The sequence below is a fragment of the Dryas octopetala genome, chromosome 2 (assembly GCF_963921425.1).
Source record: "Dryas octopetala chromosome 2, drDryOcto1.1, whole genome shotgun sequence".
Lineage (NCBI taxonomy): Eukaryota > Viridiplantae > Streptophyta > Magnoliopsida > Rosales > Rosaceae > Dryas > Dryas octopetala.
The window spans coordinates 26,009,915-26,029,012 of record NC_141367.1 but is presented as its reverse complement, the minus strand read 5'-3'; the positions used below and the strand labels follow the sequence as shown (position 1 = coordinate 26,029,012).

At 37.1% G+C, this 19,098-nt stretch overlaps 4 protein-coding genes and 1 pseudogene across 4 annotated transcripts; 2 read left to right on the top strand and 3 right to left on the bottom strand.

The window, feature by feature from the left end:
- The first annotated feature begins 798 nt into the window (after positions 1 to 798).
- Positions 799 to 3,574, top strand: LOC147294782 (Transmembrane amino acid transporter family protein). Its single transcript, XM_086230985.1, has 7 exons — positions 799 to 977; positions 1,232 to 1,615; positions 1,726 to 2,119; positions 2,222 to 2,327; positions 2,604 to 2,695; positions 2,792 to 2,860; positions 2,995 to 3,574. The coding sequence occupies exons 1-7, from the start codon at positions 799 to 801 to the stop codon at positions 3,091 to 3,093; spliced, it is 1,323 nt and encodes a 440-aa protein (XP_086087111.1). The 3' UTR covers positions 3,094 to 3,574.
- Positions 3,575 to 4,355: 781 nt separating this feature from the next.
- On the top strand, positions 4,356 to 9,314 carry POLA2 (DNA polymerase alpha 2). The gene is made up of 16 exons (XM_086231879.1): positions 4,356 to 4,451; positions 4,532 to 4,607; positions 4,789 to 4,920; positions 5,021 to 5,381; positions 5,459 to 5,554; positions 5,714 to 5,793; positions 6,252 to 6,327; positions 6,427 to 6,603; positions 7,183 to 7,287; positions 7,368 to 7,466; positions 7,571 to 7,663; positions 7,783 to 7,821; positions 7,938 to 7,979; positions 8,315 to 8,445; positions 8,558 to 8,684; positions 8,851 to 9,314. Exons 1-16 carry the CDS (start codon positions 4,376 to 4,378, stop codon positions 9,007 to 9,009), a joined length of 1,869 nt encoding a protein of 622 aa, XP_086088005.1. The 5' UTR covers positions 4,356 to 4,375; the 3' UTR covers positions 9,010 to 9,314.
- Positions 9,315 to 9,548: 234 nt separating this feature from the next.
- Positions 9,549 to 10,611, bottom strand: LOC147294780 (TLC domain-containing protein At5g14285 pseudogene; annotated as a pseudogene).
- A 995-nt stretch (positions 10,612 to 11,606) lies between these two features.
- On the bottom strand, positions 11,607 to 14,724 carry LOC147294779 (3-oxoacyl-[acyl-carrier-protein] reductase 4-like). The gene is made up of 11 exons (XM_086231592.1): positions 14,356 to 14,724; positions 14,084 to 14,229; positions 13,883 to 13,936; positions 13,665 to 13,745; positions 13,531 to 13,576; positions 13,355 to 13,449; positions 13,242 to 13,274; positions 13,011 to 13,145; positions 12,813 to 12,906; positions 12,608 to 12,690; positions 11,607 to 11,936 (listed from the first exon to the last, which is right to left on the bottom strand). The coding sequence occupies exons 1-11, from the start codon at positions 14,537 to 14,539 to the stop codon at positions 11,904 to 11,906; spliced, it is 984 nt and encodes a 327-aa protein (XP_086087718.1). The 5' UTR covers positions 14,540 to 14,724; the 3' UTR covers positions 11,607 to 11,903.
- Positions 14,725 to 15,409: 685 nt separating this feature from the next.
- LOC147294778 (Lojap-related protein) lies at positions 15,410 to 17,643 on the bottom strand. Its single transcript, XM_086233015.1, has 4 exons — positions 17,309 to 17,643; positions 16,822 to 16,909; positions 16,263 to 16,360; positions 15,410 to 15,694 (listed from the first exon to the last, which is right to left on the bottom strand). The coding sequence occupies exons 1-4, from the start codon at positions 17,597 to 17,599 to the stop codon at positions 15,620 to 15,622; spliced, it is 552 nt and encodes a 183-aa protein (XP_086089141.1). The 5' UTR covers positions 17,600 to 17,643; the 3' UTR covers positions 15,410 to 15,619.
- Positions 17,644 to 19,098: the final 1,455 nt, after the last annotated feature.

Genomic DNA, 19,098 nt, shown 5'->3' with positions numbered 1-19,098 from the left:
TGAGACTTTTGCACAACAAGGACGACTCTCATTCTCTCAAGACCCATGCTAGCATAATTCTCATGAATGACTTTTCATTAACAAAACCACCTAAGTTACGTCATGTGCAAATTTATAACTCAATAGTATTTACTCAATTTTATCTAATTTTGGTAGTCTTTTACATAAATAACTGAAAAATAAAAAAGAGTAAAAGACGTACCAAAATTAGATAAAATTGAGTAATGCAAGTAATAAGCTAGCGAGTGGATGGGAAGCTCTGAATTGAGAGAATTGTGGGAGCTCTACTTAAAGACAAGGACACAAGTCTTGATGGGTGTGAAGGGCCTCCCCTCGGACTTTGGAGATCTTAAGGACTTGATGTTGATGTATCAAACAAGACTCCCCCCATATTCGTTTTTACCATACATTACTGTCTTTGAATCAGTACAGTTTTTTCCACACTGCCAAAATTACGGACACCTCTGGAAAAAAAACAAGTTCTCAGAGTGAGTATAGGGGCTCGGTGGTAAGTTTAAGTTTTAATACAAGTCAACACGCTGAAACGGACGGCTCTCCTTGCCTGGATTACAAACACAAAACTGAACTAACTAACTAACTTGGCCAACTTTGCTAATTAATAATTATGGCTTTCTTATCGATCCTCGTGGATGCTATATATATGGCTCTCGTGTGGTTTTGGTTTTGAAGACTCAATTGCTTGCTTGTTTGGTTGCTCTCTACGTGCATTAATCGCATTTTCCATTCTTGAACATTGTGTTGTAATTTAATTGTTGAGGTTGTGCAGAGAAAATTAAAATGGTTGAAACTTCAGCTAAATCGGATGTCGAACATGCGAAGCAGAAGCAGATCGACGACTGGCTTCCCATCACTTCCTCTAGAAATGCCAAATGGTGGTACTCCGCTTTCCACAATGTCACTGCCATGGTGGGGGCTGGTGTCCTCACCCTTCCTTATGCCTTGTCCGAGCTTGGATGGTATGTATGTTTGTTTCATGATCGACTATACTTTTGTATCATCTTAACTCATCATACTTTTACTATTTCTCTAATAAAAGTGAGATTCACACAAACATATTCCACATCTAGATGACACAAGACATTATCAGTTGAGATGGTACAAATAGCCGTACTCAATTCGAATCAAGAGAAGTTCTCTTGATTGTTGAATTAATATGCAATATTGTGATTAAAAGGGCTCTTTTTTTTTTGTTGGGAAAATTGATTTATAGGGGTCCTGGTATAGCGGTCCTTATTCTGTCATGGGTCATCACCCTATACACCCTATGGCAAATGGTTGAGATGCATGAAATGGTGCCTGGGAAGAGGTTTGATAGGTACCACGAGCTGGGTCAGCATGCCTTTGGAGAGAAGCTGGGGCTCTGGATTGTGGTGCCCCAACAGATAATTGTTGAAGTTGGTGTCAACATAGTGTACATGGTGACAGGAGGAAAGTCATTGGAGAAGTTCCATGACGTGGTTTGTCCAAATTGCAAACCAATCAAGACCTCATACTGGATTATGATTTTTGCTTCTGCCCACTTCGTTCTTTCCCATCTCCCCAACTTCAACTCCATGGCTGGTATCTCACTCGCCGCCGCAATCATGTCCTTGAGGTACTTATTCAAATGAATCACCATATGTACGTATCACAATTCATTTCTTAATTCCATGGGCTTTTCGACTTTAATTAATTTTTTCTTGGGGTATTGTTTGTGGTATACAGTTACTCAACCATCGCATGGACAGCTGCTCTGAAAAAGGGGGTTCAACCAAATGTGGACTACAGCTACAAAGCTAAAGAGACTTCTGGGGTTGTGTTCAACTTCTTTAGTGGGTTGGGTGACGTAGCATTTGCCTACGCCGGCCACAATGTGGTTTTGGAGATCCAAGCAACCATTCCTTCAACTCCTGAGAAACCTTCCAAGGGACCCATGTGGAAAGGAGTCATTGTGGCATACATAGTGGTGGCCTTGTGCTATTTCCCCGTTTCTATAGTTGGCTTCTGGGTGTACGGAAACTCCATTGAAGACAACATCCTCATCTCGCTAGACAAACCCGCTTGGCTAATTGCACTCGCCAACATGTTCGTTGTGGTCCATGTAATTGGAAGCTACCAGGTAAAGTCTTGCGTTACAATACATAATGTACTACTCCTCTTCACACCTTAACTTCTTCCATATGTGGCTGATATTCTTTGAATTGTGGACAATTGGATGCAGGTGTTTGCAATGGGAGTGTTTGACATGGTTGAAACTTTTTTAGTGAAGAAAATGAATTTCACACCTTCTTTCGTGCTTCGCTTTGTTACTCGGACTACATATGTTGGTAATTAATTAAGTTACCATTTTTTCTTTTTTGTCTGTTTTTTAGAAACAAGTTACCCTCTCTTAATTAATTAAATAATTTATGATCACTGTAAAATCTTACTTGATTTGCAAGAACTGTGACAACATGTATGTGAAATAACCTATTTTATATTATGAGGCTTACGTATGTGTTGGGAGGAAAAAATTGTATGTATGTGACGGTTACATTCGAACATGTGTAGATTTGCAAGCTAATTCACTGATTCTATTTATGTATATATATTTTCTATGCCAGCATTTACGATGATCGTTGCTATGGCCATCCCTTTCTTTGGTGGCCTTCTGGGATTCTTTGGAGGATTTGCTTTTGCCCCAACAACATATTTCGTAAGTAAATGGAAGATTCAATTTGCTCCTCTAGCTGCATATATGTACCAACGCTCTGTTCCTAATCAACTTTGTAATGTTCCTCTTGATTTGCAGCTTCCTTGCATCATGTGGCTTAACCTCTACAAACCCAAACCGTTCAGTCTATCTTGGATCATAAATTGGGTACGTGCCTTGTACATGTTCTGATTAATTGCCTTTATGAAATCTATCTGTTCCCATTTCATTAGGCTTAGTTATAACTTATATTAATGCTCTGATCCATCACTTATTTTCATTCATACATTATGAAATTTCAGATATGCATTATTCTGGGTGTTGTGTTGATGATTGTGGCACCCATTGGTGCGCTGAGGAGTATCATCTTGTCAGCTAGTAAATACAAATTTTTCTCGTGATCGAATTACTACTGCAACAAATAAGCATTAATTTCATGCAGTATAAAATCTATATATTGTTCAAGCTCAAAATTTTGAGATGATAGTGTTGATCGCCATCCAGACAAATTTCAAGTTTGGTTTTGGTTTCTCCAAGGAGCATGTTGGGATTCTCAAGACAAGGGCGATCTCCTCTAAGGATTTGTGCAGAACGATATATTATCAAAATATGTATTAGTTGTTATAAACTTATAATTTGAGTGAATTTATAATACTACGTTGGTATATCATATAGTATTAACGTCACACAATAATTATTCTACGGCCAAACTCAAAATTAGATGTAGTATATGTATGCAAACGCAATATCTATGATTCTATATAGTAGAAATGATTAGATTAGTTTTAATAAGGTAGGAGAAAGAAGTTCTTGTTGTATTTTTTTTCTTATCAGGATCATTGATCTCTATTTATTAGTTGTATCAAAATTGTAAGGATTTATATCATGGGAAATTTTTCTTGTTGACCGGACATATAATTTTTCTGGTTCTAGATTTATAATTTTTCTGGTTCTAGATTGTCAATTTGGACAAGTGAACTCTTGTTAAATTATATGTAGATATTTTCATTATATCCCTTTCTTCTACCATGAGTAAGAGAGTAATTGCAGATGTTCTCCCTTCTCTCAAATCCACTCAAATTTATCTAACTATATCTGATAAATTTTCAATAAAAAATAAAAAAAAAACCAAATCTGATAAAAGATTATCGAACAACATGAAAGACTAATATTAAAAAGAAACTAACCCTAAATTCTTTAGAAATTAAATTTTATGAAATGATTGTTCATTGAAAGTTTTTGAGTACGAGTTTGTAGAGTAAATGATTGGGATTGAAGAGAATTACCCATCATCAAGTACTGTGTTATATTTCTTTTTCTTATTTAGAGTAATCGACCATAAAAAGGAGGGAGAGGGTAAAATCGAACTCTTACATGTGTGTGTAGTTTGGGCTTACTCAGGCCGAGTATAGAACTCTTGCCTGACAGGACTTGGGCTTTATCCCCAATTTGGGCTGCCAAATTTTGGGCTCGCCTGACTATATTTTGGCGGCCCATCATGCGGATTGCGGACAATGAAAAGGGAAGCACGGAATTAGTTACCCACCAAAGGCTGAACTTTTCCCGCCAATTGTCTGGAACTCCCAAAGTGGCAGCTTCTGAAACCCTAGAGAGAGAGAGAGAGAGAGAGAGAGAGAGAGAGAGAGAGAGAGAGAGAGAGAGAGGATAGAGAGAGTGTGACTTATGGAAGACGAAATCAAAGCCGAATTCAACAAGAGCGGTTTCACTCTCGAAGACGAAGAGGAAGTACTCAAGAAATGTAAGATCCTTCGCTTTTTGCCATTGAATTTCATCCCTATTTACAGAACAGTGTATATTGAAGCCACCATTATCGATTAGGTCTTACATGCTGCATAAATTACACTCTCAAGCCTTCGGATCTCGTTTCAAGCTGGGAGGTTTATTACCTCAACAGGTTCATTACTCTCCCCCTCATATTTTGAATAATTCAATTTTGCATTTGAGGAAAAATCCCAACCTTAATGTTTAAATTGTTTTTTTACATTCTCTTGATGGTCACTGGAGAAAGGGATTATCTTCATATATTGACTTGTTTTACCAATTATTATCTGGTTTCAAATGTGATTTTGAGGCAGGCAAATAAACGAACCAGTGGTACAAAATGCCGAAATGGGTGGGTTTTTACTGCATTTGCAAAATGAGAAGAAAGAAGCCATCGATAAAGAGGAACCCGGACTGCATATCTACTCAAGTAAAGATGTGGACATGTAAGCACCATATATGTTTTTTACTTTATTTATACCTATACTTGCTTGTTTGTGATTACATATATGTTTGTGGATATGTGGATATGCGAAATCCGTGCAGGATTTTGAATGATGAAGGTGGAGATATAAAGGAAGAGGTTCCTGGCACTCCACCATTCAAATCTCATAACCAATTTTCCGAGTCAGTTGATTCAACTCCACAAACAATTGGGAACATTTATTCTTCTGGAAAACCAACAAAACTTGTGACTCCTTTTGGGCGACGAACAGACAAGTTTGTTGTGAAATTTAGCATCAATAGTAGGCCAAATACAGAAAATGGAGAAAAGGAACATGATAATGAGAATGATGAGGATGACATTATCAGGAAGGTTAAGCCTGGCAAGAGGTGTTCTTTAGTAGTCCATGGTTCAAGTCCTGAAATAGGTTGTAGGTTCATGTATGACAGGATTGCAGATAGGGTGAGTGAAATTATTATAGCATGTTGATCTTCACCTCCACATATGTGCTGCGCTAACTTAAGCTTTTGGTGATTTAGTTTAACGCACTTGAAAACCGAATTAGAAAGTATGCAGCTGCACTGGTTTCATCTGTGCAGTATGAGGAACCAGTGGACCCTACAATTTCTTCACAGGTATGGTAACTGTGTTCTCTCTCTCTCTCTCTCTCTCTCTCTCTCTCTCTCTCTCTCTCTCTCTCTCTCTCTCCATCAATCTATATACTAAAAAATCTGGTGGCAAGATGTTTTGGTGACTGTCCAAGACTGGTTATGATTTAGCTTATTTTGTTTCAGAAAAGCATATTTACTGTTGGCATGATCTGTTGTGATGGAGAGGGCCATTTGAATGAGAAGTCCACCTTGTTGCAAAGCAGGTAGGAAGTCCTGGACTTTCCTTTAACACTTCATGTGAAACAATTTACTAACAGGACTATAGGTTCCTGCTTTGTCAACAATGTCAGAATACTAAGAACATTCATGTCTACTTCACCTGTCAAACTACACAATAATAAAGCTTTGAGAATTTAGATGCATGCAACTATGAGATCAAACTCTGAAGGCCTAGGAAAAACTGGACTCCCCTAGGTTTAGCCATCAAACAATATTGTCTTAGGATCTTAGTCTTCTTTTAGGCAACACTTAGGCCACTTCTACATCAGGTTGGGTTCCACTCAGGGCTAATAGGCCTAAGATACATTGCTTACCCTCTTGGAGTGGGCCTGTTAAAGGCAAGGCTCCACTACCTTAGTTTGACAAATGTACATAAGTGAGAGCCTGCTGGTAACCTATAGCTTTTCTTTGTATAATTCTTTTTTCTTTCAATTTTTGGCAGTGCTGAACATTCTGGAGGCCAACGTGTTCGTATAGAATTACAGAACTTGAATAAGTTTTCAATCTTTCCAGGCCAGGTATGGAACATGAAAAACATAGAATGATGGCTCTGGTTCCAAATGTTGAAATACTGTTCCAGGTCTAAAATCTAACATGGAAGTATTGCATTCCTGCAGGTAGTAGGTATTGAAGGGCACAATCCTAGTGGACACTGCTTCATTGCTTCAAAACTGGTAGATTCAATCCCTTTATCTGTTGCTGCTGATGCAAACTTGCCTCCTGCAAAAAAACAAGCTTTGGATCAGGAGGTTTTGTCAATTGGTCTGTCCAGTACACAACCAGAGCTATCAGTGGTGCGTAAGCTTGTAGTCTGTAGATATTATTATAGTTTTTGTTTTTATGTTAAAGCTTATGTTTATCTGTCAGTCACCATTAGCGTAGTACTGTTTCTAGTAAACCATAGGATTCATTTTTCATAAAAGACTCTGACCTGACTTGGAAGGTAATGTTTAAATGTGAATTTGAAGAATCTAAGAGTAGGACCTCTAATGATGATTTAATAGAATCAAGATAATTTAGAAATGCTTTAAGTAAGGTGGAAATACACTGCTGCACAGTAAGCTGGAGACTTTTAAGTTGAAGAGGCAGAAGGATTTAAGTTGCTGACCCAAATGGTTGAAGCAAGGCAGTATGATTTCCTAGATTTCTGGGCACAAACAAGAACATCAACTATTTACTTTCTGCTTGCTTGAATGTTAGGTTTTATCTATATGATGTTATATATAATACTTAATCATTGCTCTTATATAAAAAGAAATAGTACTTAATCATTGTTGATATGAAATCAATACGTGAAATGGTTTTAACATTTCACAATTCCGTGCAAAACTCTTCATTCCTGTTGGTAACCTATACTTTCGGTATTTAAACAGATCATTGCATCAGGCCCTTTTACCACAACAGACAACTTATTGTTTGAGCCTCTCGAAGAGCTGCTAGCATATGCAAAAAGAAAGCTGCCTCAGTTGCTTATATTGGTAAGTACGTGCTTTTCTTCAAATGAATTTTTCTTACTGCATGAACCACTCATATGTTCAAATGTTGATGCTTTTCTCAGCTAGGACCATTTATTGATTCTGAACATCCAGAAATTAAGAAAGGAACTATCGACAGGAGCTTTGATGAAATATTTGATTCTGAGATTCTTAGAAGAAGGGTATGTACTTAAGAGGTCGTGTAATTGTTGCTGTGAAGAACTGTATACATCTGTGATCTGTTTAGTCTTCATGCATTTTCCCTTTTATCTTTCATTTTTTTCAGTTGCAAGATTATGCAGAATACATGGGTTCACATGCACGTATTGTTCTTGTACCATCTATACGGGATGCTAACCATGATTTTGTTTTCCCTCAGGTAATGTTACTTTTGAATCAAACAAATATACTATATCTCTGCTCATTTTGCTTACAATTCATTGAGATGATAAAATAAAAAAATAATATCAAGGTCATATATTTCTCTTGGTTGTGCAGCCTGCCTTCGATATTCATCCATCTGTTCTCAAACATCAGGTACATGGTTTTATAGATTTCGAGCAGTTAATCTTTCAAACTAGTGGGAAATTCCTAAATAAATTTCATGTTCTGCAGTTATGCTTACTAAGTGAATTTACTTAATTGTTACTCAGATAACCAGTCTCACAAATCCGGGGATTTTCGAGGCAAATCAGGTAACTGGCTGTCACTTGTCCTGAAATCATGACTACCTCTGTAACATTTCTAAAATGAGTGTTGATGTTAGAATGTCAAGTTTGTTGTGCCAAACTCTTACTAATATAAAAAGCTTGGGATTCTAATTTATAAAACGCACTTGGTCAACAAAAATGGATTGGCAAACAAATTATCTATACTTGACCCCACAAGTTTGATTTAGCTTCATCCATGATCATTTCTGTATCATGCATTTACATTACAAAACTTTCATTCCTTGCTTTAGTTGCTTTTATAAGAATCCAAAGCATGATAGGATGTAGTTAAAAATTTCATTCACAATTTTTGGTTGCAGGTCAAGATAGGTTGCTGCTCTGTGGATATTCTCAAACACCTTAGTGGAGAGGAAATCTCGCGTATTCCAAAGGATGGAACACCCATTGATCGCATGAGTAGACTTGCAAACCATATACTTGGCCAGCGCAGGCATGTTCTAATAATTTCTTCAAATTTGTTCCAACTGATGGTAGTAGGTCTATATGGTCAGAAGTGCTTTACAATCTAAAATCCTAAACTTATTTTGTACTTTTTGGGACAGCTTTTATCCTCTATATCCACCAGCAGAAGGCATTCCATTGGATTTTTCACTTGCTCCAGAAGCTCTAAATATCTCATTGATCCCAGATATTCTCATCCTACCCTCCGACATGAAGTATTTTGTGAAGGTAAATGGTTAAACCAATTTCAATGTCAAATCAGAAGATCATACAGAAAGGTGTCTGACACCCCGATGAAGAGCGGGTTATTAATTTTGCCATTCTTAGATATTTAAACCAAGGAAATGCTGAATGTCACCAAGAAAAGTTAACAGAAATTTTGCTTTGGGTCCAGGTTCTGTCCCTTGGTGAAAGTTGTGAAGGGGAAGAGCAGGCTAAATGTATGTGTGTCAATCCGGGAAGACTGGCCAAGGGAGAAGGTGGAGGTACTTTTGTAGAGCTTAACTACTATGGTAATCCTGACACATCCAATGCTTCAATTGTAGGCCTGTAAACATTGGATTTCTTTATACATGGAAGTTTAGGATAAGAAATATGCTAAGTTATAATTTGTTGTATTCGATTAACAATAGCTTTCAAAAGCTCCATAGGCTGTTGTAAGTGGATTACCATCCTATCCTCATAGGCAGATGTGGTTTCTTGTATGTCAGATAAGGGAGAGTAAAATCCTGCGCTTGGGTCGATGTCAATAAATGGTCATCATTTATATGCTTTGTAATGACTGATAGTGATGATTTTTGGTGCATTGAGTGCAAATATCAATCAGACTCAATGTGATTGGCCACCCAAAAAAGAAAATCAAACCCATGTATATAGAGTCGATGTGAGGGATAATTCTACCATATGGATTGTTAGATTTGTTAGATTTATTTGTATATCATATCCATATGGTATATGTACTATATACGTTAGGCCCTTAACTGGAAGTTTGGAACATTCTCCATGAATGAAAACCAAAAGGTAAAGACCAGCCTATCTAATGGTTGACATTAGTAATAAGATCAGACATCCATGAAACTAAACTTGGAAATATAAACCTTATACTGCATTCATAAAGGAACAACAGGGTATCATGGAAGGAAATTATACCCATGCATAATTTACAAAAAAAATCATAGGTTCTACCTCTCTTTCTTCTGCACTTTGTTTCTATACCAATCTATCCAAAGATTTGAAACCCACAATATGCTAAGGCAGATAGCAATTACAATCACACCCATCCAAGAGACCCATGCCCATCTAGGAATTTTTTGGTCAGCTGCCCCACTTACATAGAACAACCCCATCTTAAACACAAACAATGGTCCAAGAATCCCCCTAAAAACACTATAAAAAGCATAAAAACGAGGAGATAAGAAGTCATGCAATTTGGCTGCAGCAGGTGAATCAGCCTTGCGGAAACTGGTCAGTGTCCAAACGTTCTGACAACCACTTGTAATCTCGGCAAGAAAAAGAAGCACTAGAATAGCATAAGCCCCATGATGAACCACAAAACGACAAGTCGCAAAGACATAGAGTGTGGCTAAATGGTGGAGAATAAACAGGATGTCGTTTGGGAAGAAGAGTAAATAGTGAAGAAGGTCCAGCAAGAAGTAGGCTATGCTGAATTCAAGTACTGTGTTTTGGAAGGAGGTGTTGGGGGAGGCAAAAGTGGGTGCTGTGTGGCTGTGTATTACTGCATGGGCGGCCATGAGAACTGCTGAAGTGCCATGAGCTAGAGAGATTAGGCAGCTTGAAGCTTCTGCTCTATGCTTTGGACCCCAGTTGCGGAAAAGCACAAAGTAGGCAAAAACATAGATCAGTAGAAACATGGACAAGAATGTGGGGAGTGTTGGGCTGCAAATAATTGAGGTCTCCATGAAATTTTAACCCAGATGCAGGAACACAGAGAGAGAGAGAGAGAGTTTGTGCAGAAATCAGGGTTCAAATTCTTGGACTTGGTGTGGAAAACTAGCTTCGATTACGCCATATACAGAGAGAGATTCTGAACAGATAGAAGGTTACCTACTTTTAAAGCTGCGAATGTGAAAGCTTTAAAGTGAAAGGTGTGGAAAAGTAGAACGAAATATTTGGGACCCGATACTAGATGCATAAATAATACTAGAATCACCAAATTTTTGTAAACTTTAGTCCTGACAGGAGACGTATTAATATCTTACTTCAATTTTAGTCCTCAAAAATTATGTGGCAACAGTCATTTAGTATTTTACTTTATTAAAAATAAATAAAATTAAAATTCACGTTAGACCCTGAACTTCTAATCCTAATAGGTATTTATAGGATAATTCACTCTCGAATCTGGCTAATTGAAAGTGAATAAATCAAATTTAAAGGGGATATTTCTATTTCAGTGCTTCAAGGATTGCTTGAGATGAGCTTAGAGCCCTAGAACAACTTTGGACAAATCTACCATGCTTCGTGGAATCATGGGTGGGATATTCGGATATCAATTTTGGGGTGGATCTACACGTAATAATTTCATGCTTGCAAGGAAAGAATTATTCCTTGCTTGCATAAATTTTTATTACGGGTTTAACAATCATTGAAAAAAATTCAAATTTTAAAAGAGAAAACTTCGATTCAAATTGTAGGCTAGAAGAAAATTAGAACAATGTGATGAGCTCCCTCCAACCTGGCTTAATTTGACACTGCACGAAACTATATTTGCTGACAAGACAAGATAAGGAAAAGAAAAATCTAGAACGATCTGGTGGTTACGTTTTAAAAGTTGCAACTGCAACTTGTAATGTAAAAGGAATTAAAATATTTGTCTATGATGCATTGATGCGTGAACTCCCAAAATATAAAGATTAAAAATGTGTTTTTATGTCATACAATCAAAAGTCGAAACCAAATTGCAATCACGCTGACCAGAGAACAGCATGCATGAAGCATTAGAGCTTTTAGGGCCCGTAACCATAAAGGAAAAATTAAAGGGAACATATTCTCTATAATTGATAATGAAATAAGTTACATAAAATTTCAACCATCCATCAATGTGGGTTCCAATGGAACCCACATAAACTGCAAACCAATGGATGGTAACATGGTATCATGGTTAATATAGAGTGTGTAATTCTGTAGGTGATATGTCGTATAAATTCAGTGTCATGCTCGCTAGCAGCACGACTTCACTGAAAACTTCATTTCCATTTTAACAAACACATTCCATAAAGGTCATTTTACACGACTCCTTTTAGTGTCATTGACAAGCTAAACTGAAATTCTATCCAAACTTGCTGGAGTACTTATTATTGAACTACCTGCAAAAGACTTGTAACCCGAGCTTCCACTTAATCAATTCCAAACCCAGCTGAATCCTGTGATCCCATTCCAGACTTTGTCTGAGGCTCTAACCCACTTCTTGAGGTGGGCAGGATAATAGACCTACATCACCATCCCTCCATCAATGGTAAGCACCTGCAAGACAAGTAATTTATGGTCATTGACAAAAAATTGGAGAAGGCAGGTTGTTGTCAAATGATATACGAGGAAAGACCAGGAAGGCTAGGGTTATGACACCAACTTCACTCATTATAGTAAGCGTTGAAAAATAACACAGTAGTTTTGGGATATCCATTGGCTACCCACAACAGTAAACAGAGCTCCTCGTTACAAAGCATAATTACCACAATACACAACTACAACCCTCATGATCTGTGATCTGGATCACAAGTCCAAAATGTTACAGACTAATATTCCAATACGCTACTTTTGGTTATCCAAAAATATCCTTCATGTATCTCCTGTATTGTCGTTTTTTAAGGGAAACATGATAACTAAAGAATTTTTGTAGATTATGATGTTTTGAGGAAAATGAGACCAAAATTATAAAAACATTTAGACTATCACATTCAAATTTTAAATAAAAATGTCTATTAAAGTTTGATTCGAGTCCAAGTCAAACCCATCATTCCATGTTCAGGGTAGATATAATACCATAGTCCTATTCCATTTCGCGAACCATGACACTTTGACAGTTCACGTTTTAGGTAACTATGAGACAAAGTCAAGTATATAAAGCTCTCAACAAACAATTAATTCCAACAAACTATATTAAAACAAATTTTAAAAGAAAGAAAGAAAGAAACCTGTCCAGTTATGTAACTGGCTGCAGGACTAAGGGCCAAGAATTCAACCAGTCCAGCAACTTCTTCAGGTTGGCCATATCTTCCTGTAGTCACAGCCAAAAATAATAACAAAAGTTCTTCATTTATTAAATAGTTTAAAAAAACTATTATCAACAATCCTTGACAACTACTTGATTTGGATAAGTAAAACTTCCCCCGGCCTCACCTAAGGGGATGGTCTCTAGAATTTTCTTCTCAATGTCACCCCCTAGCTTGGCAGTCATGTCCGATGCAATAAAGCCCGGGGCAATAGCATTAACCTGAAGAAAATCCAAAGTTTATGATTCACTCCATCAACTAGCACTAATACCATCTTGGGAAGTGTCTGATCACTAGAAAAAATATAGAATTTTGGAAGACTCACATTGATGTTTCTGCTTGAATATTCCTTAGCAACAGTTTTTGTCAGGCCAATTACTCCTGCTTTTGCAGCACTATAGTTGGCTTGTCCAACATTGCCAACTAGGCCAACAACTGATGCTATATTGATTATCCTTCCCTGCAAAAGCATCATTCGACTGAGTTAAGAAATTAGATTTTCTTTTAAAAAAATTAATATCCAAAGTGCAAAACACATATACGGAATGGTATTTACCTTCTTCTTCTTCATCATAATTTTGGCTGCAGCCTGAAAAAAGTGAAGTTTCTCAGTTCCACTTAGAAATGAAGTAGCATTGCCATGAAAAATCAAAAATAAAAAACACGCACCTGGATACATAGATATACACCAGTAAGATTTAGATCAATGACCTCCTGCCATTGGGATTTCTTCATTCTCATCAAGAGACCATCCCTAGTAATTCCTGAAACCAAACATGGTTGAAAAGTTAGAGGACTAAATTTGAATTGCAAAATATACAAAAGGAGGTAAAACTTGCAATAACCTGCATTATTTATCAGTACATCAACAGTTCCCCAAGCATCAACCGCCTGCAGATGTAAAATCATGAAGCATAACACAACTGGCATAATGATGTCAAACCAACCCAATTTACTATTAGAAGGAACATTTGCTTACAGTTTTGAGCATCGCTTCCACATCTTCTTCTTTTGAAACATCTCCTCCGAAAGTAAGAGCTTGTCCACCCAATGCCTCAACCTGCAAGAAAAACCCAAATACACAATCACTATCACCATTGCATAAACTAACATACATGAAATCCATGCTAATTCTGAATTTCAAGTGAGTAAGATGTATTAGTGGTTTAGTATGATGTAAATAAATAATTATTTTACCTCTTTGGCAACCTCCTCGGCCTCCTTTGACGACCTTGCGTAATTAACAAGGACCTGTATAACACCACCAAAATATCAACATTTCCACATGCACAATCATCAATCATCAATTCATCCATCATTAACCAAGACCCAGAAACAGAAATGAGAGATTCTACACTAGTGACTAGGACTAGGAGTCTAGTGCTAAGTGTAGCTAACCTTACAACCATTTTTGCCCAAAGACAAAGCAATGGCTCTGCCAATGCCTCTAGAAGCTCCAGTCACTACCACCACAGGAGCCTCCACCTTTTGGGCTGCTCCTGTGCTTGCTTGTTCCAGCGTGGCCACCTGAGCCCTCACGCCACCTGCACGTGCCACCAAGCACCATCAATGACACCAAGTAACAAACCCCTAATCTAAATTCAAATTCAATTGCAAATGCATTCTAAAACAAAACGAATCGTTTCGCGCTTAATTCAAATTTTAAGTACCGGGGGAAGTGAAGGAGCTCTTGGATCTGTACTGAAGACCAATGCTCCAACCCGATCCGGTCGTACTAGAAATCGGGGACCACTGCTTGAAATGGCAGGCTCTAGCATCGCTGGGAGCTCCGAATTTGTCGGAGATGCCGGCGGATTTAAAAGCGACGACGTTTGATGCAGCAATAGAAGCCATGAGAGCTCTGGAGAGAGTAGGTGAATTGAAAAATGCCAAGGGACAAGTGTAGCCAGAAATGGGAGGAAAAGCGCGTCTGGCTTTTATAGAACAGGAAACAAAAACTCAAATGAAATGCTTTTGTTGTAGTTGTTTTCTGTGTTGCGGCTTTGGGAACTCCGAAGAGTGTTAAGGTGGCGATGGAAACAAAGTGTCTACCAATGCAGGTGTTGTGACTTTGAGCTGTTTGTACTGACTAAATCTTGTATGGGCCATGCCGCTGGGGCATCTCTCACATGAGGTGGGTGGGATCCACATGATGGGGCATGGCCCATTGAAGAGTCTCTCGTTTGTACTAGGTGGCTGCGAGGATTGGTGAATGGGGCTGCTTTTGAGTTTAATCACCATGCAGCCATTAATGAATAATGAGGGTGTTATTAGAAGGGGCAGGATGGTGATTTTGACGATGTTGCGAGGACTTTTATGGAATTGTTCAATTTATCAGAAGGAAAATTAGGTAAGTCAGTTCATCTGTTTGTTGGTCGCGATGACTTTTGGGCTTTGGTGTTATCGCCAGCAGTCAGGGTCATTATTTGGGCCGCAGCCTACCGACCCGTTGAGTTGGTTGGTCCATTAATGACCCTAAACTAGCCAGTGTCTTATCACGTAGGAAAAGAACTAGCTGGTTTGAATTTCTTATGAAGTTAGAGAAATGGTAATCCATGTATAGTCTAATTCAATCTGAACTCAATTCAAAATTTAAATACATTTGGATATTTCTCGACCTAATCAGAAACGAGTTAAACTCATACTGAGGGCTCAATAAGAGATTGTCATCAGGACAATTACATCTCTCAATGTTCAGCAAAGAAAGAGATAATCCAACGAAAATTTCAACAAGACAAGTATTAACTAAATGTTACAAAGCATACAAGGCAATGAAATCACCAATGATTTCTACGACGAAAATGACAAATTCCAACGAAAACTTCAACAAGATAACAATCTGCAGTAGGAACAAGCACAGAGCTTCGTGATGTTCAAGATATGAAAATAAAATGGCAAGAATTCAAAGCATCTCAAATTTCTGGAAACTAGTGGTTATGCGCTTTTCTGTGCAGGTTTTTTCTTGGAGTTGTTCTTGGGACGAATCTTCACAAAAGCCTTATCCAAATCCTAAACAAATAAAAGAGAAAAGTTAAGAGCTGGTTTCCGAGCGAGGAATTTGCATCTACATGAGATTTCACACAAAACAAATATAACAGGGAGAAGGAGATAGATCACTCCCTATGTTGCAATGAAGTAGCATCAGCATCAAAACATATATAAAGCTTTGATGTCTCACCAAAAAAAAAAAAAAAAATCTAATATGCAAAACACTGCCTTTGGCCAGCAATATCAAAACTTTACTTGCAGATTTCCAATGCCAGAACTAAAAGACTACTTCCCTTTTAAATTTGTAGAGATAAATCTATTTATGCCATCATTACAATGATCCAAGAAATCTGAAAAGTTGAAAACCAAAATGATACAAAATTGATAACAGAGACCGTCAATAGCTGCTTCACAATATGACTCTAAAAGGGGATTATATATCTAATGAAAAAGTGCTTGGGTGATCTGATCTCACAAAAACATCATTGACAATATTTCTATTAGAGGTAATTGGTTGGGGTGGCATAAAGGAGTAGTCTATGATGTACAGCACCTATTGCAAAGATTAATTTGTCAACCTCAATTTTACCTGAATTGGTTCTCTTTCAGATGTCTCTGTAGTCCAAAGATTCTCCAGGTTGTAGTAAGCTCTAGCCTTCTCATCAAGAGCATGAACTATCACTTTGCCTAAATAAATGAAGATGGCCATTACAACACTCGAAAAAGATTAAAGAAACAATATATAATATTCAATATCACTGAGACAGGTAATCACTGTGCACTCATTGGGGACATTATATTTGACCGGTTATACAAAAGTTTACAACATTCTTATACTCTACTATTATTTGTAAGATTTCACATAGTTTCTGAAAGTTACAATAGGAAATACAAAAGTGGCACACGTTAATCAGATATTCAATTACAATAAACACTACAAAATTCTATACCAAAATGGCATTAGTTATACACACTACAAAAATGCCCACGGACGGTTGGCATATCAATAAATGAACTTTTAGTTGCCCAAATATTCTGTAGTGGGTTTGTGCAACTGTATTGAACATACCATTAAAAAAAGTAAGTATATAAACCAAAATTAGTTTTAGACAGCCATCAATAATGATACTACAATGAGCTGCACATACCAGAGTCAATGACAATCCACTTTCCTCCCTCTTGCCCTTCCACACTGGGAAGCACTAACCGCTGAGCACCTTTCTGCTTTTGCTTAGACTGCTCATAAAAACAAATACAGTGATAATCAGATTGTGATCAAGTTCATCATTGATAACCAATAAGATGGAACCTAGTTAATCACCAAGCAGCATTGTTTTTATGTTTTTTATTACTGAAGATAAACTATATATGCACTTACTCATTTCCCTTTCACCTAAGAAAATGTAAAGCGTTCTAATTAACCAAACAGATGACTAATCCTTCGGAAATGGATAACTGTCAGTGATACACAATAACGGCATAGCTAATTTAATCATAAATAGCAGTGATTGAACCAACTCGCCCAACAAATTTAATACAAAATAAAAACTCAACGTTTTACTCTCTTCGTTTCCCTCCGATTCTCGGCAACCAAACACAACGTTTCACCATTGAAATTAGAAGAACCGGACCTGCCTTGTAAATTAGGGCTTGAGCGATGTTCTTGACGTGCCACGTGGACCTTCCGGTGGCGATAACCATGAAATCGGCCCACTCGCACTGCTTGTTGGCCGGTATGACCTTCACATCGTCTGCCTTCACGTCGCTCAGAACCTTCTCGACCTCTTGGAGATCAAGCAGGCCTTTGTTAGTGAACGAGGAGAACACGTGGCCTGGAGCTGGAAACCCTAGCTTCCATCGTTGAAGGAGCGGTGATGAGGACGAGGATGAGAGAGAGAGTGATCGATATCGTAGAGCCGCCAACATGAGACCGCACCTCTCCTAACTGTTGTGCTGGTAGTGGTATTTGCAAATTGTGGCATGGGTGGTACGGAACGGCGACGTTTTGATACACGCTGCTCACAGAGGACTAGTAGCATGTTTAAAGACTAAAACGCCCCCGTTTCGAAGTAAATATTAACACAAGAGGACAATAGGTAAAATGTCAACGATAAACCATGGACATCAGTTTTCACGTGTGCTTGAAAAGGAAAGCTTGACAATTTCAGTTGAACTGTGTTTTAGTTGCATCGGGAATAGCCGAATAGGTGGCAAATCTATTGATCTAAGATACTGCTTTTATTTATTTTTTTAATTTTTAACAATGGCCACAAATTTAAGATTGCTCTATTGTCCAAGTCAACGATGATAAAGAGGCCCATTGGCTGTAGGATCCTATAGCCCCTCCTTTTATAGGCAGGAATGAACTTCACAAAAAGAGATCAATGAATCCCAATTTAATACATTCATGATCCACCTTGATTGATAAATCATAAATCATCCACATACCTTGATTGATAAATCATAAATCATCCACATTCATTTAAACATGATGAAGCCAATGAATCACATACCTTTGAATTGAATCTCACCTTTAAATTCAAGTCACAATTCAATCTTGGCAAAAAAAAGAAGTCACAATTCAACAAATGTTCACATTTGAATTTCTCCCTACTTTGATGAAATGTGTGAGTCACATATTCTCATGATTAGTTTCTATTGAAAATAGCACAAAATATAAAATTATAATTGAAATTATTTTGATGGTGTTGATAGTTGCGAATGTAAATTACTTAAAGACAAAATGCATATATATATATATAATATGCGGTTTAATGTGAAGTTGACTATGAATTATTAATTATTATATTAAATAAATAACTCAAAGATGCGTGTAACACTATTTTCATAAAGTTACGAAATGGTAGAGTATGTTTTGCATGCTTATAATGAATGGTCAAAATTTGATCCAAGGTACATATGCTATAAAGAAATTGGGTAAAAAGTGAGATTTATCTTTAAGATACAATAAGATCTATTAAGATAACACATTGTATATTTAAACACTATATGCTTTCATGGCCAAAAAAAACACTATATGCTTTATTAAACATATTGTTTTTTTACCCACCTGAATTTTTAGGTCGATCTCACTTCACTACTTAAAAAAATTATATCAAATTTTCACTTAAATTAAAAATTTATTGTAATGTATCATTTATGGCTCATTTTGTCTAAATTTTTATTGAAAATAAGGGTATTTTGGTATTTTCAAGTTAATTTTCTCAAATCAGGTAAAGTATGTTGTATAACAATATGATTTTGCAAAAGACCAAAACACTCTTATTTTTAACAAAAATGTTGACAAAATGAGCCAAATGTGGTATATTACAACAAATTTTTAATTCATGTGGTGAACTGACACAAATGTTTTCTCAAGTGGTGAAATGAGATCGACTACAAAATTCAAATAGGTAAAATGTTAA